Genomic DNA, 24,230 nt, shown 5'->3' with positions numbered 1-24,230 from the left:
GTTGGTGTCACAGTCCACTGGGGCAGGTAGTGCTGTGTGTATTGCATTCACCTCTGTACATCCCCACGCTAGTGCTTGCAGATTGCATGTTCGACCAGAGCTATCCAGCTGTTTTGGGTTGTTACTAGTCTATACTAATAAGTGTTATATCTTTGTTTTCATATGATCCTTGCGCTCCCCTTTTCTTTTCCACTGAGAGTGTGAAGCAGGGGAACCTGGTTCAGTTCCCGGTGTCGGCTCCTTGTGACCTTGGGCAAGTCACTTTATCTCCCTGTGCCTCAGGCACCAAAAGCATAGATTGTAAGCTCTACGGGGCAGGGACCTGTGCCTGCAAAATGTCTCTGTAAAGCGCTATGTATAACTAGCAGCGCTATACAAGAACATGCTGCTGTTATTATTACAGTATTATTATTATTATTATTATTATGTATAACAGTACAAGAAAACACATTTATAAAAGAAAAAAAAGTGATAGTGTCCAGAAAACGAATATTAAACTCACTGGCTTTTAAGGGGGTTAATCTCATGGTTGATTGTCCCCCAGCTGATCTCAGGTGGCTCACGACTTAAACATATAGAGAACAAAAAAAGAGAAAAGCACGTTTCTCTTTCTCTCTCTCTATGTACTTGTATATATCTTTCTTTATATAGACAGTACAGTACAGGGAATTATAATCATACAATAAGCGGCGCAGCAAAGTCAGGCAATAGGAAAGGGAATCCCTGCCCCGCAGAGCTTGCAATCTAAGCATCTGGCAAAGCGCAACGTTCCGAACCGAGGGCGTCCCCTCCCCCCAAACTCACCCACCTCTAATGTAGCCCCTCCTTAGCTTCCCCACCCACCTTTGAGACTAGTATTTCACTGAATGGGTTACCGGGTGGGATTACTGCCCTCCCTCCCCATCATGTGATGCAGAGAGGATTGCCACGCTATTGTCTGTCTTGTAACCAGTAATGTAACTATAGAGGAAGTGTAGAGGGTATTTATAGCAGGTCATATATAGCTCCACTCAATGTTCTAGAAACAAGTTCCTCAGAGTTTAGACTGGGAGCCTCACTGTGAGTTCTGTAAGTAGGTTAGTGTATATAGCTAAAGGTGCTAAGAAGTGTCTTGTCATTGTTGTTTTCAGTTTTTGGAACATGCCTTTTAAGTAAAAAGGGGGGGGTGTGATAGACAGCACTCTGACACAATGACTCAGCAAGGTTGCAGGGTGCACGGAACAGGAAGGGACCCTAATACCCTTCAAAAGTACTAACAATCCAAAAAATAGTACCAGCACTCTCTGTCTCACAGCTACAGATATAAGCAAATACCAGTGTAGGGAATATGAATAATTTAATGACACTAATAATAAACTGAAAATATAGCAACAATAGCCAATACGCCAATGCAAGAATAAATATCAACAAAGAGGAAATAAAAAATATAGGGGGTAGAGGGGAAAGAAGGAGAAGGGGAAAAAAAACACAAAAGAAAAGCAAAAAATCACAAAAATGGAAAAAGGAAAGCAAACTAGGGGGGCGACGTTTCGAGGGGTGACCTCTTCCTCTGGCCCATTCCCCCTGGTCCCAAAGGGTCCCAGAGGTACTTCCCCAAGCCTTCCCTCCCCACTGTCAAATGATCCCGCACTCAGCTAATGATATAAATCTAAAGTCTAAAGAGGGCAGATATCAAATATCAACCACTGAATGTAGATACAAGAATATTGTGAAAGACACAGAACATATGCAGATATCAGATATCAATCAGTGAACAAGTATAAGCAAACCCTCTTCCTGGTGCCTTGTCGAGTTCTTGATAAGGCAAGGCACCAAGGCACCAAGGCAACTCGACAAGGCACCAGGAAGAGGGTTTGCTTATACCTGGACCGTAGTGAAAACCCGGCACGGATCAAGCAGAATCCTTACAATAAGTACATGTAAGTACCTAAGTTAAAAAGTGGAGCCTTGTGTAGAAAGTTTGGTTCCCATGTGGATGTTTCTTGCTCCCTACCAGCCTAATATCTTATGCACTCATGGTATTTACATCCTACAGTGGCTTGTTCCTTGATTTTGATGTATATTATGTTCTCCTATCCGTCTTTTCCCAACTCTACCAGGAACTATTCAACTCCAGTAGCTTTGAATCGCACCTCTGACTCTTAGAAAAACCCTCATTAGGAACTGATCTGATCAAGCACAAGGAATACGTGTCCTGGAACTAGAATTCCATTTCTTCCCCCTTTGTTAAACCCCCCTTCCTTGCAGCTTCTGCTTGTCAGTTACTTATTTTCAGCTGCACGTAGTTTGCTCCACATACACACACACACACCACACCACACACCACACCACACACACACCACACTGTACCTGTGTGATATATTACATTGTTGCCATCCCTTCCTCTTGGCATGTAGTCAGTGAGTTGCTAAAGCAGCCTCTGAGATCTCTCCTAGAATGGGCTATTCTGCCCTCCCTCCTGTTTTGCTTACAGTTGGTCTGTTCCTAGACTATTCCTGTTACCCAGATCCCCCCACACCTTCTTTTCATTCCTGACTCTGGCTGAGTGAGTACCTTCATGTTACACTCCTATGGCAAGGCCATCTCTTTTTACCTGCCCTTAACTACAAACTCACAACTACATAAAATCCACAAGTGCCTGTATATATTTTGACACATTTTTAATAAAGTGAAGAAAACATAGCAGGACTTGGTGTGCTTGGAAAGAGGGCTGAGTTAAAGCTAACTGGAGCTATTCATACATCACACTTGACCCTGGCTTCAGGATAATACGCATCATGTGCAGGGCATTAGGGTGGGGTATGTGTGTGATCCATGGTTTATTTTAATCTGATATAGTACATCATTAGAGAAGATACTCACTCATATCCTCCACCGGACACGGAAGAACCTTCAGTCACAAAGTTACTGTTGTAACCGCCGAATAAATGCTGGAAAGACTCAAAGTCAAACCATGTGTTCACAATTGTAGCTTCTGTTTGACCTGAAGCAGAGAAACAACATTGTAATTATATAGTTAATAAACAGTACAAATATAATTTCATTACATAGTATCCCAGCCTTCTGAAAATGTTGATGTAAAAGAGCAACAATATATATATATATATATCAATCACATAATATTGAGTATGACTGCTCTCTTCCAACTGACTCGAGCGTCTTCTGCCTTGAATTCAGAAAAGCAAGATGCATGGAAATGACAACTACTGATCTGGACCTCTTGTAAACACCAACAGAGAAGGTCCTATGATGAGGAAGGCCACTGCTGCTGGTGATTAGAGATGCTCGGTATCATTACACAGTTCAGCGTGTTTATCCTTCAGCCTCACTTCCAATAGGAAGCTTTCATAGAACCTTCTTTCAGGACTTTTCTGGTTCGGATTGGATGCCAAGGCTGCGATAGATCAGAAGGCATGGCTCTTCATTAGTGCCATGGTTGGAATGTCTTACTTTAATGTACCTGTGACAGGGCAGAACCCCTGTCTAAAAGGGCTTCAATAGAAAGCCTGTATTGGACTGAGGAATCCAGCAGGGAAATGGTTATTTGCAGCTACAGACAATTAACCAGCCTCCACCTGGCTCATCTGACAGGTAGAAAATCTTCCTGCTTGAACTGCAGGGGAGATCTCCTGAGCACAGAGGGACTGTGCTGCCAGCAAGACACCCACAAACCAGACGCTACATCCAGGGCGCAGCGGACCCTGGAACCCGCCAGAGGGTTGCCCCCAACCGAGACAACCCAGAGACTGACATAAAGAGCCCCCTGCTTACAGGTGCCTCTTTGGACTTTGGGGTCAGAGGTTGGTAAGAGGCCTATCCCCCCAGCGCTGCAGATAGGGACTGGGAGAGTGAGTAAGCCCTTACATATTGATAGGCTGTTTGTTTATTTGTGTGCTTCCTTAAATATATATTGTTTGAAGCTACGGGCTGAATAAAAGCCATGGTTTATTTCCCCCAAACACGTCCCCCTGGTTGTACCTCTGCACATGTCTCCTACAGAACCCTTCTTATGTATCAACGCAATAGTTTATATTCTCAAGCGTATAGTTTAAATTGCGAAGCGAATGGGTTATACTCCTACCATGGAATCTCTCTCATTGGAGAGTTCATGTATGGTCATTATACTGTCGCGGTCGAGTTTATTCTAACATTTACCCGGTCTCGGCCGCGACAGATACCGGGCGCGCGCCGAGGTGTCCCGTGCGCGCGCCGGAGCTTCGGAGGATCGGTCCTCCGATCGGGGCTTCCCCCTCCCCTCTCCGTGTCTGCCGGGTCCCCCGGAACCCCCCACCGCCATCCCCCACATCGCGGGACACCAGGGCTCCCTCGGGGAGCCCTGGGTATGCGCGCCATGCGCGCACGCTCCCGATGAAGCGTGATCGCGCATCAGTGACGCGCGGCACGCCGAGGAAATTCAATGCAAAAGCCGGGAAACCTCGCGGCTTGCGGCTCTAGCCGAATTAGAATAAACAGTGTCGCCACTGTATCATGGATTTACTGAATGTGGGAATACAGTATAATTGAACCTCTCTCCTACCCATTACCTGTAATATTACCAAAGGAAGCAATGCTTTCAAAAACCTACCTAGTAATTGCATGATGTTCCTTGTGAATCTGTATTAAAGGGTAGGGCACAATGATCAGATTGTCACCGATTCTCTGCAGGACAGACATGACAAATCTTACCTCCTCCAGTGATTTTCTTGAGTTCTTCGATGGGAACTTCAATTTGATCCACCCTCTCAGTGCTCTGCACAGTATACACATGGCTGTTAGCATCGGAATTCAGATCCACGTGCCTCACTCCAACTTCTAGAAGAGAGAAACAGATGGCCGTGGCTTCATTTGTTTAAATCCCGTGGTATTTTCTGATTCGGAACATCACTACAGTACGTTGCACTTTCCCGGGTCCAAATCATCACTAAGAACCACTTCTGAAAAAAACGTTAGTGCTATTTTTCTAGATCCACAAATGCTACTTAATGCTAAGAACATGTGCCTCTCCATGGGGTTTCTCGGGGTACTTTGAACCCATTGTGTGGTTTGTGTTGCTAAGTGATTTGGGGCGTGGATACACGGAGCAAAGGGAGGAGTTGGAGACGGAGAGAATGGAAGCGTATTACTGGTAACTGGACGCATCCATCCCGGCATACGCTGCTGATATTTCCTGGTGGGTGCCGGGGTTAGAGCTTGCAGGGATTGTGTATTTCCTCCCCATACTTCATCCATCAATAAAACCATGAGATCAGGTGGGAAACAGGATGATCGAGTTCCTGAGAGTTGATGCATGCAGTCACACGATGCATCCAGGAGTCTACATCTGGGCTGGCCAACTCTAGTCCTCAAGGGCCACCAATGGGTCAGGTTTTTAGGATATCCCTACTTCAGCACAGGTGGCTCAATCAGTGGCTCAGTCGTTGACTGGCCAACTCCAGTTCTCAAGTGCCACCAACAAGTCAGGTTCTAACGATATTCCTGTTTCAGTAATGATTGAGGCACCTATGCTGAAGCAAGGCTATCCTGAAAACATGACCTGTTGATGGCCCTTGAGGACTGGAGTTGGCCACTCCTGGTCTTCATGATGGCACAGCTTGTGTTATGTTTACGTTGCTGCCTTTTTCCTGCGTCTTCCTCAGAAGAATAAGTGTGGACAGTCAGACCCGGGGAGCTGGTCGTGCAAAACGAGAGCTTGCTGTGTGCTAAGGCCGAGGCCTCGCTGCACACGCCCGACTTGTTTCCCGGCGGCGCGTGCAAGTCACTTCACCGCGATCAGCGGTCTGCAGTCAATATGGGTCAGGGGCACACCCATTGAGCCCAGAGAGAGGGGTGGAGGAGGTTGTGGGTCCGCAGGAGAGGGGGGGTGGTACAAGGGGGCAGATCGGGTGCTGTAAAGTTTCCCCCCCCATGTGTGGGAGAGAGGAGGGTGAGATACACCGGGGCTGTGCGAAACACACACACACACAACACACACATATATACATACATACACACACACACACATATACTTCCCCCACCCCCCCTCCCCTACCTTTTGGAGGTGGGGGAAGCTCTGACAGCTCCAGGAAGGTACAGACCCCGGCGCTGATAGGCTCACCAGCACACCACGTGACGCGTCACCGCTCGGGATCACAATCCTCTTGCATCCCCTGCCGGCTGACACGTCACAGCGCGTAGTGAGCCTGGCAGTGAGGAGGGACTGGGGCCGGCTCGGGAGGAAGTCATGGGCAGGTGAGTGACGCGCATGCGCATACTGTCGGATGCAGCGGGACCGTCCAACCCAAATACCGATTACTGAGCGTAAGGAGGCCCCTTAGAGTAACGTCGCACACTGGTGGCACTGCAGCAATATAACTGAAGTGTGTTGCCCTTAAGAAAGATCAGCACACAAAACGATGACAGTCACAGTAGGGGTAGCTGGCCTCACAAAATAAAGGTGAAGCCCGGCTAGCTACCCTAAAACCGTGTGTTTCTGGCCGAGTATGTGTGCTCAGAAGCCAGATACATTGTGTGTGTTCCTGGACGTGGAGCAGGCAGGGTAAGCCTACCTGAAGAAGGCGCCCTGCACCAAGTCGAGACGTGTCTTCCTCCCAGGCCCCCAGTTGCTGTGTATTTCCCCTGTTTTGTTTACTTTTGGTATGTATTCGGGCTTGCCCGATACAACCCTATTTATTTAATAACTTTGTTCCGTCTGCTGATGGTTATCCCTGGTAAAAGTGTTGAAAGTTCCTGGTCTCCCGTGTCACTGACCAAGAGTAATTCTGTATTGTAGATACAGAGTGTGCCTGCTATCAGAATGATACACTCCTCCCAGAGCAGCGGCCCCACAATCCCACAATACCGGGTAAATACTCACAAGTGGCCTGGAGTATAAATGCCAAAGGGGATTCAATACGTTATTGTAAGGACCCGCGCTGCGGGGACTCCCGCTACCAGCGCCTCCTTACCTCTTCTCCCCGCTGCCTCTGGACCCCGGCGGCGTTCCCCGGTCCTCGGCGTCTCCCCCGCAGCTGCTCCCGCACTTCTGGGGCGCGCACGGACCCAAGATTCCCTTTTCTGGCGCCGGGAGCCTGACCCCGCCTCCTCCAGTGCCGCGCGCGCATCGGCGCGCTTTCGTGCCCCTGCTCCACCAGGTCCGCCCCCAGGCTCTTCTCCCCTATCAGGGCTTCCCTTGGGCCGCACCTCCGCTCCTCCCTTTCCTCTGATAGGTCCCAGCCCACTATTTAGTCTCCCCTCACCATTACCACAGTGCTCTGCATAGCTTCTGTACCTTGGTGCTCTCTGCTTCTGCTTGGCTCTCTTGTGTTGCAGTCCCTGTTCCTGTCCCTGGATTCTCTGCTGACCTCCCTGGATTTTGACCTTTGGCTTTGGACTTCGACCACGCTGCTCTCTGGACCCCCTTGGATTTGGCTTTGGACTCTCTACCTTGCAGTCTTCCATATCCCTTGGACTCGGCTTACGGACCCCTACTACGCTGCTCTCTCTGCTCCACGACCCAGGCTTACGGACCCTCTACCACGCTGCTCGCCCACCACCTTGACCTTTGGCTTATGGACTTTATCCTTCTACGCTGGAGTTGGCAAGTACTGAACTCTTTCTATTTTTGTTCCCTGTACTAGCTACGCTACTTCCACACTCCGGCCGTGCCCACGTTTACTGTTAGGTGTGTGGTATTTCTCCCTTCCACCTCAGTCCCGGGGTCTCGTCTGGCTTGTGGGCAGGCTGAGCGTTACATTATGCAGAGCCCATCAGACCCAGACCCCCCTGAGGTGGAAGATACCCTATCCACTATCTCCAAAACACTTTACCTTTTTGGACAACCAGGTTACCGCTCTTAACCAACAGGTTGTTACCTTAACCTCTCAGATTTCCCACGTTAATGTCTCCAGTTCCGTTATCCCTCCCACTGTCTCCCGTGAAGGAACAGGCTCTTCGGAGTTGCGAATCCCTACGCCTGGTAAATACGCTGGAGACCCGCTTGCATGCTGTGGGTTTTTAAATCAGTGCGAGATACAATTCGAACTGTCACCGTCTCGCATCCCCACGGACCGAACCAAGGTAGCTTATGTTTTTTCCCTTCTCACCGGGGACGCCCTGGCCTGGGCTTTACCAATCTGGGAGCTAAAACCTGAACTCACTTACAGCTTCCCCAACTTTAAGAGAGAATTTCGTTTAGTCTTTGATACCCCTGGACGTAGTGATATGGCTGCTTCCTCCTTGTTCCACATTTCGCAGGGTCGGAGATCAGTGGCACGATACGCTTTGGAGTTCCGGACAATCGCAGCTGAGACTGACTGGAATGATGGGGCACTTTCCGCGGCGTTCTGGCAGGGACTTTCGAAATCTTTAAAGGACGAACTGGCACCTCGTGAGAGGCCATCCTCATTGGAGGCCTTAATCGCCTTATGCATCAGGGTGGATCAACGACTTTTGGAGGCGGGCTGAACGTCAACGTCCTCGTATTTCTGTTTCTATGCCTTCTGCTTCCAGGTCTCCTGCTCCTGCTTTACCAGCATTGGACGCTCCTGAACCCATGCAACTGGGCAGCCATCAACTTTCTTCTACGGAGCGACTACGTCGGAGGAACGAGGGCCTGTGCTTCAATTGCGGATCTCCTGGGCACATCTTGCCGCGTTGTCCCTTGAGGCCGGGAAACGCCAAACACTCAGTGAGGTATGAGGGGATCTCACTGGGTATCATCTCTTCTTTCCCCTCTCCTGCACAGGAACTCCCCAAGCACATCTTACTTCCTGTCCTCCTTAAGTACACCAGCGTTCAAATCCCTGTTCTGGCCTTCCTCGATTCTGGATCCGGAGGGAATTTCATGAATCATGCTTTTGCTATCCAGTACAACATTCCTCTCCGGAAGAAGGCCATTCCGGTCAGGATGGAGGCTATCGATGGTCGACCTCTTCAGCCAGCCTTTATTTCCTTGGAGACACTTCCCATTGAACTTTCTATGAAGGATTTACATTTGGAACTCATGTCTTTTGATATCATCCACTCCCCTTCGGTTCAACTCATTCTGGGCTTACCATGGCTACAACTTCACAATCCCATTATCGATTGGACTGCCGAGTTCCCCGTTCAATGGAGATCATCCCATGTGGAATTGCCTCCTCCGTCCGCTGCGGTATTAGCCATCTTGGAAACCCTTCCCCCGCAAGACGCCACCCTACCGGACGTTTATTCGGAGTTCCTGGACGTCTTCAGTAAGTCCAAATCCCAGGAGCTTCCCCCTCATCGCCCTTTCGACTGCCTGATTGACTTAATTCCGGGTGCCCCTTTTCCTAAAGCCAGGTCTTATCCATTATCTTTTCCTGAGACGGAGGCCATGGCCGAGTATATCGCAGAGAACCTTCAAAAAGGCTTCATCCGGAAATCCACCTCTCCCGCCAGAGCAGGATTATTTTTTGTAAAAAAGAAGGATGGGACGCTTCGTCCGTGCATCGATTTCCGTGGGCTAAATAAAATTACCATCAAAAATCGCTACCCTTTGCCTCTTATCCCCGAGCTCTTCGATAGGCTGCAAGGCTCGACGATTTTTTCTAAACTTGATTTACGGGGGGCCTATTACCTGATTCGCATCCGCAGTGGCGACGAGTGGAAGACCGCGTTCAACACGCGCAGTGGTCACTATGAGTACCTGGTAATGCCGTTTGGGTTGTGCAATGCCCCTGCAGTCTTCCAAGACTTTATGAATGAGGTTTTTCGTGATCTATTGAATTCTTTTCTGATTATCTACTTGGATTATATCCTCATCTTTTCCAAGACCCTCGAGGAACACATTCTCCATATCAAGATGGTGCTCTCTCGTCTACGGGCCAACAAGCTCTACGCCAAGATGGAAAAGTGCATCTTTCATCAATCCTCAACCACCTTCCTGGGATACATTGTCTCGGACCAGGAGTTCACCGTGGCTCCGGAGAAGCTCAATTCTATACTCGAATGGCCACAGCCTAATTCCTTGAAGGCGATTCAGCGTTTCCATGGCTTCGCAAATTATTATAGGAAATTTATTGCCGATTTTTCTACTTTGGTAGCACCCATTACGGCCCTTACCAAAAAAGGGGCCGATCCTTCCTCTTGGCCATTGGAGGCCAGTCGTGCCTTTGAGTCTCTTAAAAAAGCCTTTGTCTCGGCCCCCATTCTGCGACATCCCGTCCCCACCCTCCCCTTTATCTTGGAAGTTGACGCTTCCGATGTGGGAGCCGGTGCGATTCTCTCTCAAAGAACCACCCCCGAAGATAAACTCCACCCCTGTGGGGTTTTTTTCCAAAAACATTTCTTCAGCAGAAAGAAATTACGACGTGGGGAATAGGGAATTGTTGGCCATCAAGATGGCGTTACAAGAATGGAGACATCTTCTGGAAGGAACCAAGGAACCCATTCTGATCCTGACGGACCCCAAAAATCTTTCTTACATTGAGGGTGCCCGTCGTCTTGGGCCCCGTCAAGCCCGTTGGACGTTGTTCTTCTCAAGGTTTAACTTCATCATCTCTTATATTCGTGGGACAAAGAATATCAAAGCTGATGCATTGTCCCGTCAGTTCATCACTGAGGAGAAGTCACAGGACGTCCCGGAGAGTATTCTGTCCCCCCAATTGTTTATCTCTGCCGCCTCCTTTGACATACTGGATAAAATTTTGGAGTCTCAAGCACAGGTCCCCGAAGGACTAGGGGTTCCTGATGGACGTCTTTACGCACCCCCATGTTTTCATCTTAAAATTCTTGCATGGGGTCACTCCTCCAGATCTGCCGGCCATCCCGGCTTTAAGAAGACTACGGATCTGATTCGGCGTACGTTTTGGTGGCCCACTATAGTAAAGGACATTAGAGCTTTCACCTCCTCTTGCCCAGTCTGCGCCCAAAATAAATCAGTCCGTCAAAAGCCTTCTGGTCTACTACAACCTCTCCCGGTCCCGTACGGTCCTTGGAGTCACATTGCCATGGACTTCATCATGGATCTTCCCCCTTCTAATGGTATGACTACTATTCTAGTGGTTGTTGACAGATTCTCCAAGCAAGCTCATTTTGTTCCCCTCATGGGTCTACCCAATTCTAGTACTTTGGCTGATATATTTGTAAAATAAATTTTCCGTATTCATGGCGTTCCGTGGTCCATTGTCTAAGACCTTGTTACTCAATTTGTTTCGAAGTTCTGGCGTGCATTTTCCCAGAGGCTGGGCATTACCCTTCTTTTTTCCTCAGGCTATCACCCCCAAACGAATGGGCAGACTGAACGTATGAACCAGTCCCTCTAACAGTATTTGCCTTGTTTTTCTTCCGATTCTCAGGATAATTGGGCAAAGTTACTTCCTTGGGCGGAATTTGCGATTAACTCTCTCAAGAATGAGTCCACTCAAGAATCACCGTTTTTGTAAACTATGGATTTCATCCTACCCGCCTACCTATGCACTCATCCAGGTCCGGAGTTTCCTGCAGCAGATGATAGGGTAATCACCTTACAGGGGTCATGGAGGAGGATTCAAACTTCTTTACAGCAATCAGTCTTAAGACAGAAGAGACAGGCAGATAGGCTTCGTCGGGAGGCTCGCAAGTTCGTACCTGGAGAGAAGGTCTGGCTTTCTTTTAAAAACATTAAACTGAAGGCCCCAACCCCTAAACTGTCTCCCAGGTTTCTGGACCCTTTCTCTATTCTGAGACAAGTTAATCCTGTGGCCTATCAGCCTCGGTTACCTCCCTCCATGAAGATTTCACCCTTCTTCCATGTCTCCCTGTTGAAACCATTCATCCAAGGCACACGATTTACTCATCCTTCACTTCGGCCTCCTCCCGCCATTGTACCAGGACAACAGGAATTTGAAATTCAGTCCATCATTGACTCTCGCATCTCCAGGGGCAAACTCCAGTTTTTGGTCCACTGGAAAGGATACGGACCTCAGGATCGTTCTTGGGTCTTGCATGCTGATCTTCATGCCCCGTCTCTACTCAAACGATTCCACCAAAAATTTCCCCTCAAACCTTGGATGGATCGTCCGGAGTTCGACCCTCGATGGGGGGGTACTGTAAGGACCCGCGCTGTGGGGACTCCCGCTACCAGCACCTCCTTACCTCTTCTCCCTGCTGCCTCTGGTCCCCGGCGGCGTTCCCCGGTCCTCAGCGTCTCCCCCACGGCTGCTCCCACAATTCCGGGGCGCGCGCGCGCGGATCCAAGCTTCCCTTTTCTGGCGCCGGGAGCCTGACCCCGCCTCCTCCAGTGCAGCGTGTGCATCGGCGCGCTTTCCTGCCCCTGCTCCACCAGGTCCGCCCCCAGGCTCTTCTCCCCTATCAGGGCTTCCCTTGGGCCGCACCTCCGCTCCTCCCTTTCCCCTGATAGGTCCCAGCCCACTATTTAGTCTCCGCTCACCATTACCACATTGCTCTGCATAGCTTCTGTACCTTGGTGCTGTCTGCTTCTGCTTGGCTCTCTTGTGTTGCAGTCCCTGTTCCTGTCCCTGGATTCTCTGCTGACCTCCCTGGATTTTGACCTTTGGCTTTGGACTTCGACCACGCTGCTCTCTGGACCCCCTTGGATTTGGCTTTGGATTCTCTACCTTGCAGTCTTCCATATCCCTTGGACTCGGCTTACGAACCCCTACTACGCTGCTCTCTCCGCTCCACGACCCAGGCTTACGGACACTCTACCACGCTGCTCTCCCTAGACCTTGACCATTGGCTTACGGACTTTATCCTTCTACACTGGAGTTGGCAAGTACTGAACTCTTTCTATTTTTGTTCCCTGGACCAGCTACGCTACTTCCACTCCGGCCGTGCCCCCGTTTACTGCTAGGTGTGTGGTATTTCTCCCTTCCACCTCAGTCCCGGGGTCTCGTCTGGCTTGTGGGCAGGCCGAGCGTTACAGTTATAATACCGAACCATGGAGATCTAGTAATGCCGTCATTTCAAATACCAAAAAGGATTACTGGAGTAAAAAATAAAATAACCCACTTTTTCGTATTTAGTCGTATTAATGAACTAACCAATGTTCCTGTGATGGATAGAAATCTCTTTCCTCTTGTCCGACAGAAGCTGGACCAGATTAGAAGCCATCCTGTCGACAGTGTGTACAATTGTCATGGGACCTCGGATAATCTAAGGCAAAAGAAAACAATATGTTTGGCGTCCTAATCTACATTAAATCTCTTGTAGTCATTTCCCAACCGAGCCTCCCTAGAGAATTGACAGTACCCCAGAAAAGCCTTGGGGGGGCTTGGATCGGGCAAAGCTAAATATGGAAAGGCCATATGGTTAAAGAACTGGTCCTTGAAGTGGTAGACTTAGGTTTCAGTCCTAAGTCATTGTGACATTGGGCAAGTCACTTTATGTCCCACTTAGTGGCCAGCTAGCCACGGGTAGCCAATGGCCACTTAGGTTGAGTTAACTAATGCATTGTGTGGTGTTTATGTGCTATGTCTGAACACATTCCCTTTGCTTTGGTAGCCTCTGGCATCAAATGGGTTAAATAATTGTCTGCCATAGGGTTCTGTAAAACAAATCCTATGACACAATCCTATGGTAGAGCAGCGTGATATGTCCCATGTCACTAGCGTTGATTACCGCAGATTTCTACAATTTAACGCTCATTTCATCGCCCAAGATATTTACTGATTCAGTTGGAGAATTTATCTTATTGCATCTGTGACTGGGTGGGCTCCCTGTAGAGTTACATAGTAGATGAGGTTGAAAAAAGACGTACGTCCATCAAGTTCAACCTATGCTAAATTTAGACAACCGATACTTTATCCTATATCTATACTTATTGATCCAGAGGAAGGCAAACAAAAAACCCCATTAAGGGGAAAAATTAATTCCTTCCTGACTCCAAGAATTGGCAATCGGATTAATCCCTGGATCAACATCCTTCCCATGTATACTTATTTGGTATATCCCTGTATACCTTTCCCATCTAAAAAGATGTCCAACCTTTTTCTGAACAAATCTATTGTATCTGCCATCACAGTCTCCATGGGTAATGAATTCCACATTTTAACTGCCCTTACTGTTAAGAACCCTTTCCTTTGTTGCTGGGGAAATTTCCTTTCCTCCAACCTTAAGGGATGGCCCAGAGTCCTTTGTACTGCCCGTGGGATAAATAGTTCTTTTGAATGCTCCTTGTATTGTCCCTGAATATATTTGTATATAGTTATCATATCCCCTCTTAGACGCCTCTTTTCTAATGTAAATAAATCTAATTTAGCTAGCCTCTCCTCATAAGTTAGAATGTCCATCCCCTTTATTCATTTGGTGGCTCTTCTCTGCACTCTCTCTAGTTCCATAATGTCTTTTCTTAGGATTGGTGCCCAAAATTGTACTCCATATTCAAGGTGTGGTCTTACCAATGCTTTGTAAAGGGGCATAATTACGTTTACTTCCCTTCCATCCATTGCCTGTTTGATGCAAGATAAGATCTTGTTTGCCTTTGCAGCTACTGCATGACATTGGGCACTATTGCTAAGCCTGCTGTCTACAAGCACTCCTAAATCCTTCTCCATCAATGATTCCCCCAATATATCTCCATTTAATTTGTAAATCGCCTTTTTATTCTTGCCATCGGTGTGACGATGGGGAGGATTTGGCCCGGGATTAAAGGGGTTACACCCCAATTGGCCACCCTCTAACCTCACCAGGGAAACAAGGGGTTAACCGGGCTGAGGCCCAGACGTGTGATTTAACCCTTGTCATAACCCGAAGATGTATATTCCACTGTTCCCCATGTTTTATTGTTAATCAGTGTCTGCATCACACACACACTGGGATCCATCCGGGAGCACAAGGGTTAATAGTGGTATAGTGATTATAGCCCTTTGTGTAATTTTCCCGCCTTTTCAGGCACCATTTTGCAGGTTCCCATAGGCCGCCATTAGGGCTCAATGCTTTTTAATGGTGAATCTTGCTGTGGAGTCCGGTTCCTGAGAAGACCAGCAGATGGCGTCCGAGAGGGAGAGCGGCGGTTTCCCATTGAAAGTCTATGGGCTCATTGACTTCAATGGAGAAACCCTCGAAAGAGCTTTCCAGGAACGAGTTGGCTGCCGTCCAAACCGCTTAACCGCAAAGCGGATACATTTTCAATAGGAGAGCTTTGATCACTTACAAGTCAAGTTCAACGACAAGTGCTGTGAGAATAAACAGTTCTAGGGCACCTAGGAATAAAATTCTTTCTGTCCCTAGTTCCTAGACCTCCTCCCACTCGACCACAACCGGGTCCCCGTATCCTGGACCCCCGATAAGGGTCGAACCGAGAAGAGTGGGCCGCGCCATAGGTTCCAATGGCGGCGGCAGAAACAGCTTGAGAAAACGACTAAGTGTGAAAAGCTGAATTTTGGTATTCCATAGCTCCGGTTCCGGAGGGCCCAGCGGATCGAGGTTTGGGGTGTCTGTAGCCACTGCTCCGGCATCGCTTCAGAACCATCCTTGACCCGCTTGGACCAACCCGACGGAGTATGGACCCCCTTCAAAGTTCGGGATTTCTCCCATAGACTTCAATGGCGCCCAAACCCCATTGACCGGCTACGGCGGAAAACTCCCATTGACTTCAACGGCGGCATCGCCCCGTTGAAAGTCTATGGCGGGGATTCCCATAGCTGCCAATGGCGGCGGTTTGCCATTGAAAGTCTATGGCGGCGGAACCCGTTGTTTTCAATGGGGATTTAGTGAAAAACCGTGATTTGATTTACAGCGGAGTTTTATGTATTAAAATGTGAAACGGTTTTAAGTGTATTTGTGTATCTCCGGTTTCCCAGGTCGTAGCAGGTCGCAAATTGGATCCTAGGGTGTCCCAGTTCCGGCATTGAGAACTGGGAAGTTTGGACCTGCTGGACCCAAAGGAACCGGATATTTTACTATGTTCATGTTTTATCCAACATACCGTGTTTCAAGGTATGGGTAAAACCCAGAGGAAATTCCTTTGCATACCAGGGTAGCATATGGCCTGAAAGGCGACCCAATGTCTAGGACTTAAGTATGTTTCAAAGGATTTTGTCACCTCTACTGTTTGCATAAGGGTGGAGACTCCTCAAACCAGAGCAGTCTTCAAGTGTCCCATTTCACACCTCACAACAAAGGATTTCCTGCCAGGTACTCCATTTGGTAGACTAGTTGGCATTTCTAAGGTAGAGGAGGGGTTATAGAAATGGGACCCCAGAGTTCTACTGCGCATGTCCCAACAAGCAGGGTCGCATGGATCAAAATGTGTTCCCAGGTTAGTGAGTGGCTGGAGGTAATTGGCAACCAATCTCCTGTGTTTAAGGTTAAGGATAGGGCCACAAAAGGTATATAATCTGTGGTCAAACCCTTATCCAGTGTTGAGTGTTGCTCAGTCTGTTCTATACCATCTTGATTGCTGAGAGAAACGCTATGCACTGTCTTCCTGCCAGAGGTCTTTTCATGTCTTTGGTGTCTTGATGACTATGAAGAGTGCTGTATGAACTGCCAGTCCAGATAGGACTGCTTCATCATTTCCATTTTAAGTAAGTGTTTATATTTTGCCTGTTATTTGTACATTATTGTGTGTTCGCCTTTATCAAGGAATAAATTATATTTTATCATATCTAAGTCTCGTCCCAGTTCAGACCCAGTGATAAATATATATCATCTGTTATATATATTTATGTGTGACTTATACAGCCTGCCATAATCTCACCGTGACAATCGGGGCCATTGCACCTCAATGAAGAGGGATCTTCTGTGCTAGGGGGGAGAATGCTAAAAAGGTTGGAGGAGATTTTAAACTAGGATGGAGGGGGGAGGGGAATGAAACAGATAATGAACAAAATGGAATAGAGGAGGATACAAGGTGGTATGGAGGTAGAATGGGGGCAAGTGCAAGTTTGACAAGCAGTGAGATACCCATAGTAAATACAGATAATACCAGAAAACTTCTAAAGACTAAACCAAGTGGGCGCAGAAAGGAAGGAGCAGATAAGATAATAGTACAGGCTGAAAAAAAAGTTAAATGCATGTTTGCTAATGCAAGAAGCCGGACAGATAAAATTGGGGAGCTTGAATTAATAGCTGCAAGGGAGCAGTATGATATCATAGGCATTACTGAAACATGGTGGGATGAAACTCATGACTGGACAGTTAATTTAGAGGGTTATTCTCTGTTTCGGAAGGATCGAACAAATAGAAGGGGAGGTGGAGTATGTTTATATTTTAAACTGGATCTAAAACCTATTAGAAGGGATGATGTCTATGAAGGGAATGATGAAAATGTAGAGACCTTGTGGATAGAAATTAGCAGTGGAGGTAAAAGTATAAAGAAAAGGTTTGTGGGAATATGCTATAAACCACCAAATATCTGTGAGATTGAGGAAGCTAAAATACATTTGCAAATGGAGAAGGCATCAAAACTGGGTCATGTTTGCATAATGGGGGGTTTTAATTATCCAGACATAGACTGGGGCAATGAGATTAGCGTTACAACAAAAGGAAACAGGTTTTTGGGGGTGCTTAAAGATAATTATATGACCCAAATTATTGAGGAACCAACCAGGAGAGGGGCAGTTCTGGATTTGGTTATATCAAACAATGTAGAAGTAATAACAAATATTCAAGTCCTGGAACATTTGGGTAACAGTGATCATAACATGGGCTCATTTGAAATAAATGATCAAAAAACAGATTACATGGGTTCAACAAAGACTTTAAACTTTAGAAAGGCAGATTTTAATAAACTGAGGTCTAATCTAGTAGTAATACAATGGGATGATGTTTTTGCAGGGAAAATGTAGAAGATAAATGGGCAGTCTTTAAAACATTGTTAGAAAAGCACACTTATCAGTGTACTGTATACCGTTGGATAATAAGTATAAAAGAAATAAGTCAAAACCAATGTGGCTAAATAAACCGGTAGGGGAGGAAATGGACAAGAAGAGGAAGGCGTTTAGATTCTTTAAGTAAGAAGGGACAGAGATATTGTATCAGAATTATAAGGAATGTAACAAAAATTGCAAAAGGGCAATTAAATTAGCAAAAATGGATAATGAAAAAAGGATTGCAATAGAAAGTAAGGTCAACCCTAAAAAGTTCTTTAAGTACCTTAATAACAAAAAAAGAGAAAAGAAAATATAGGACCCTTTCAGTGTGAGATGGGTAGGCAGATTATTATAGATAAGGAAAAAGCTGAGGTATTAAACAAATTCTTTGCCTCTGTGTTTACCAGGGAAGAATCAAGTTCAATAGTAGCGCCACAGGAGGAAGCCACAACCTCCATATTAATGACCAATTGGTTAACTGAGGAAGAAGTTCATAAGCGACTTGAAAAAATTAAAGTAAATAAGGCACCTGGCCCCGATGGCATACATCCAAGAGTTCTCAAGGAGTTAAGCTCAGTAATAGCAAAACCATTATATTTAATATTCAAGGACTCCATTTCCACAGGCTCAGCACCACAAGATTGGCGTAAAGCAGATGTGGTGCCTATATTTAAAAAGGGAGCTAGATCACAACCGGGAAATTAAAGACCTGTAAGCCTGACTTCAATAGTAGGGAAACTACTTGAAGGTTTAATACGGGATAATATTCAGAAATACCTAATGGAAAATAAAATTATTAGTAATAGTCAGCATGGATTTATGAAGGATAGATCTTGCCAAACTAACCTTATTTGTTTCTTTGAGGACGTAAGTAGGAATTTAGACCAGGGTAATGCAGTTGATGTGGTCTACTTAGATTTTGCAAAGGCTTTTGATATGGTTTCACACAAGAGGTTGGTGAGCAAAATAAAGAAAATTGGACTCAGTAATAATATATGCACCTGGATTGAAAACTGGTTAAAGGACAGACAACAGAGGGTTGTCATAAATGGAACTTTTTCAGGTTGGGTTAAAGTCGTGAGTGGAGTACCTCAGGGATCGGTACTGGGACCCGTGCTTTTTAAGTTGTTTATTAATGACCTTGAGGTTGGGATCGAGAGCAAAGTCTCCATCTTTGCTGATGATACTAAATTGTGTAAGGTAATAGAATCAGAGCAGGATGTAATTTCTCTTCAGAAGAACTTGGAGAGACTGGAAACGTGGGCAGGTAAATGGCAGATGTGGTTTAATACAGATAAATGTAAGGTTATGCATTTGGGATGCAAGAATAAAAAGGCGACTTACAAATTAAATGGAGATATAGTGGGAGAATCCTTGATGGAGAAGGATTTAGGAGTGCTTGTAGACAGCAGGCTTAGCAATAGTGCCCAATATCATGCAGTAGCTGCAAAGGCAAACAAGATCTTATCTTGCAGCAAACGGGCAATGGATGGAAGGGAAATAAACATAATTATGCCCCTTTACAAAGCATTAGTAAGACCACACCTTGAATATGAAGTACAATTTTGGGCACCAATCCTAAGAAAAGACATTATGGAACTAGAGAGAGTGCAGAGAAGAGCCACCAAATGAATAAAGGGGATGGACATTCTAAATTATGAGGAGAGGCTAGCTAAATTAGATTTATTTACATTAGAAAAGAGGCGTCTAAGAGGGGATATGATAACTATATACAAATATACTGTATTCAGGGACAATACAAGGAGCTTTCAAAAGAACTATTCCTCCCACGGGCAGTACAAAGGACTCTGGGCCATCCCTTAAGGTTGGAGGAAAAGAAATTTCACCAGCAACAAAGGAAAGGGTTCTTTACAGTAAGGGCAGTTAAAATGTGGAATTCATTACCCATGGAGACTGTGATGGCAGATACAATAGATTTGTTCAAAAAAAGGTTGGACATCTTTTTAGATGGGAAAGGTATACAGGGATATACCAAATAAGTATACATGGGAAGGATGTTGATCCAGGGATTAATCCGATTGCCAATTCTTGGAGTCAGGAAGGAATTAATTTTTCCCCTTAATGGGTTTTTTGCCTTCCTCTGGATCAATAAGTAAGTATAGATATAGGATAAAGTATCGGTTGTCTAAATTTAGCATAGGTTGAACTTGATGGACTTGATGGACCTACGTCTTTTTTCAACCTGATCTACTATGTAACTATGTAACTATGAGGACGCTGGACTTATAAAACCCCCTTTACCCACAAGACTATATACCCTATAGAGTGTAACGTAACTTATGGTTGTCCGCTCGCCAAATAAGAATAATCTATTAAATAATCAATTGAAATACAGCTGGTGCATAGGGATAACACATAAAATTCAATTAAAAATGGGTGGTATAGTAGCTTAAACAGGGAACAAGGGGTAATCCCCAAGTAGCTATATGTGTAGTCCCTGATGATGGATACTAAAGACGTTCCATATAAATAGCTCACTCAGGAGGTAGATGTGTAATGTCTACTATGGATAATCAGTTAAACCAGTGGTGCGCAAACTGTGGTGCGCAACCCCACGGGGGGCGCGAGACTGCCGACGGGGGGCGCGGTGTTTACAGAGGCCCCGCGCGCTTCCCGAAGGTAAGTGCCGGGGGAGCTGCAGGGCCTCTGTAAACCTAACTTACCGTGGCTCCGGCGGCTTCCTCCTTGCGTCGCCATGGCAACGCGGCGTCAAAATGACACTGCGAGGTCATGTGACGTCACGTTGCTATGGCAACGTGACGTCATTACGCCGGAACGCGGGTAAGTTGGGGTTGGGGGGGGGGCGCGGGAGTGAGGGGACAGCCGGCAGGGGGGCGCAGGGAAAAAAGTTTGCGCCCCCCTGAGTTAAAACCTTTAGGTGCAGGGAATAAAGTTTGTATCCAAATAGGAGTAACTATGATATCACTTGCAGGTTATCCTTATTTAGCATGTAGGTAGTGCGTGGTTGTGTACATATGGTATACAGATTTACATTTAGTGGTGTGGAGAGTATCAGATCAATATAATAATGAAACATATAACCGTATACATAGACATGTCCCCACAGCCTCAGTGTCACTGTAGATCTAGTTTGTTGTGACATATGTCTCAGACCCAAGTATAAGGGTATAAGGTAGCCAGGCATACATACATTCACTTCCTGCTTCCGCAATTGTCAGTGTATGTAAACATAAGTGAATTGCCACAAAAAGCTATCAGTAGTGTGTAGTAATACCCCATGTGGCCGTAACCAATGCCCGTCTGGTCATAGTAAGGCCTGGGACATAGTGGTGTGAGCAAGGCTGAGCCGTGCTGAGCCGCGCTCACACTCGGCACTGAACCCCTGCTGCTGCAATGAGAGCGGCTTTAGCAGGGGCTCGCGCACGCGTCCACACGCTTCCAAGCGTGTGTCTTACCAAGATTTCAAATTTGGCGCTCGCAGGAGCGCAGGGTCGGTCACGTGAGCGGTTCGCCCAACGAGGGCGAACCAGCTCCGTGACGTCACTGGCCTGCACCCAGACCCGCCCCCGACACGCCCACGGATGGCGCGCTGTGTAAGGCCAGGGAAAGCACCGCTTTCCCTGAGCCTCAGCACACCTCCGCACTGATTAAATAACTATGTCTCAATTTCAGTACTCTCTGTACACATACTGGACACCTAACAAGCTCCTATTGAACCCCCAAAATGACCACAACATATATATAAGCATATGAGTGTCACAGAGGAGTGCTACTGAGCATGGCAATATATATTTTAAAACCAGAGACAGAACAGAAAACACAGACAAAGCTCAGTTTTTAGCACATCCAGTGAGACTCATACACGGTACAGTGCCTAAATATATATGTATAAATATCTAATAAGTAAAATGGTCTTTTAGTTTGACATTTTTGGCCAAAATTGTTGTAAGCCCCTGAGCCAACGCCAAGGCAGACCACATATCAGGGGTCCCTAACGCTAATACTCTCTGTACACATCACATACTTAGTACAAGCACCCGCCACCCATCCGACACATCCACCCCCTAGCAAGCCGGAACAATCTCACCCGTGACCTCCGCGACGTCAACGCGATGACGTAATAGTATAGTATACTATAGTATACCCTATAGAGTGCACAGCCCTAGCAGGACTAAAGACTGGGCCTTTCTGGCAAAGGGCACAGCCCTCGGGACTGACTGCTTGGATTGTTATAACATGCTCAAAGTAATCTCTTTTGTGGCCCATGTTTTGAGGCTGAATAAAAGCTTGTACTGGGACCACCCACGTGTCTTCGCACCTTTTCTGCAACAGCAACCCGTTTATAAATAAATCCTTATTTAAGTAATAATCCCTGAAGAACAGGGCATTACTGGCCAATAATGCCCTGGCTGGAAAAGTTGGAGGCTTTAAAAGACTTTAACCCAGCCAGGGCATTATTGGCCAGTAATGCCCTTTTCTGAGGGGATTATTACTATTATAGGGGCTAAATGTAGGCTTATTATTATTTTTTTTTAATTTTTCATAAAAAATATACATTTTTGTAGTTATATTGATTTTTATCAGCATGATTGTCTACATTCTTATGCTTTTACTGCAAGTTTATTAAAAGTAAATTGTACATATACACAGACCCCTCTACACACACAAACACACACACAAACTGCAGCCCCCCATATACACAAACACACTCTGCAGTGCCCCCTACACTCTGTGCAGCCCCCCTCCTCTACACCCACAAAACACACTGCAGCCCTCCTCCACCCTCTAGACTCACAAAACACACACAACACACAGCAGCCCCTCTACACCCACAAAACACACTGCAGACACACAGTAACAAAACAGACTGCTGCCCCCTCTACATCCATTAAAACACACACCAGCAGCCCCCCTCTACACCCACTGCAGCCCCCATGTAAACCCACACACTACACACACAAAACACTCTGCACCCCTCCTCCACCCACAAAACACACACTGCGGAGACAGACAAATTAACAATAGAGACTCTGCCACCTCTACATCCACAAAACACACACCAGCAGCCCCCCTCTTCACCCACTGCAGCCCCCTGTAAACCCACACACTGCAGACATACACACAAAACACTCTGTACCCCTCCTCCACCCACAAAACACACACTGAAGACACACACACTGCAGCCCCCCTCTACAAGAACAAAACACACACAGCAGAAACACACCAACAAGACTCTGCTGCCCCCTCTACACCTACAAAACACACACCAACAGAAGACACACACTAATAAAACACTGTGCTGCCCCTTTTACACCCACAAAACACACTCAGCAGACACACAAACCTTTCCCTTCACTCTCCTGTGCGGAGCTCTCTGCAGGCAGGGAGGGGGAGGAGTCAGTGCCTGGCTGCAGGCCGGGTGGGGGAGGAGTCAGTGCCTGGCTGCAGGCAGGGAGAGGGAGGAGTCAGTGCCTGGCTGCAGGCAGGGTGGGGGAGGAGTCAGTGCCTGGCTGCAGGCAGGGTGGGGGAGGAGTCAGTGCCTGGCTGCAGGCAGGGTGGGGGAGGAGTCAGTGCCTGGCTGCAGGCAGGGTGGGCGAGGAGTCAGTGCCTGGCAGCAGGCAGGGTGGGGGAGGAGTCAGTGCCTGGCTGCAGGCAGGGAGAGGGAGGAGTCAGTGCCTGGCTGCAGGGAGTGGGGGAGGAGTCAGTGCCTGGCTGCAGGCAGGGAGGGGGAGGGGCTGCAGGCAGGGTGGGGGAGGAGTCAATGCCTGGATGCAGGCAGGGAGGGGGAGGAGTCAGTGCCTGGCTGCAGGCAGGGTGGGGGAGGAGTCAGTGCCTGGCTGCAGGCAGGGAGAGGGAGGAGTCAGTGCCTGGCTGCAGGCAGGGTGGGGGAGGAGTCAGTGCCTGGCTGCAGGCAGGGAGAGGGAGGAGTCAGTGCCTGGCTGCAGGCAGGGTGCCTGCATGCAGTGTGATAGTGACAAATCTATTACAGAGTGCTTTTCCTGGTAATGTACAGGTTAATAAAAGCTTCAATCAGACTTAGAACTTTTGCAACTTATATTGACAGATTTATTATAAATCATTCTTCCTGGCAATGCACAGGTTATTAAGAATCTATATTAGTGTTAGGGACCCTTGAACGTGGTCTGCCGTGCAGTTGGCTCAAGGGCTTACAACAATTTGGCCAAAATGTTAAACTAAAAGACCATTTTATTTATTAGTTATTTATACATGTATATTTAGGCACTGTACCGTATATAAGTTTGTCTGGACGTGCACTGAGCTTTGTCTGTGTTTTATGTTATGTCTCTGGTTTTAAATCTATATACACTACCGACACACTTTATTAAAGTGTGGCCGGTACCGCAAGCCGGGAGATTTCCCGGCTTGCTAGTGGCCGCCCCTCGGCGTGCCGCGCGTCATAGACGCGCGGTCACGCGTCTTTGGGAGCCTGCGCCCCCTGCACGCGCGTCCAGGGCTCCCCGAGGGAGCCCTGGT

General features: G+C 47.1%; 1 protein-coding gene across 1 annotated transcript in view; it reads right to left on the bottom strand.

The window, feature by feature from the left end:
* ADGRD2 (adhesion G protein-coupled receptor D2) overlaps positions 1–24,230 on the bottom strand; it is a 142,481-nt gene that overhangs the window by 78,958 nt on the left and 39,293 nt on the right. Inside the window, 3 exon segments of the mRNA XM_075579485.1 lie at positions 2,863–2,983; positions 4,687–4,812; positions 12,981–13,092. Coding sequence (XP_075435600.1) covers positions 2,863–2,983; positions 4,687–4,812; positions 12,981–13,092 — 359 coding nt within the window.

Source organism: Ascaphus truei, chromosome 21 (assembly GCF_040206685.1).
Source record: "Ascaphus truei isolate aAscTru1 chromosome 21, aAscTru1.hap1, whole genome shotgun sequence".
Lineage (NCBI taxonomy): Eukaryota > Metazoa > Chordata > Amphibia > Anura > Ascaphidae > Ascaphus > Ascaphus truei.
The sequence above is the reverse complement of the archived record's forward strand: the minus strand, read 5'-3'. Positions and strand labels throughout refer to the sequence as shown.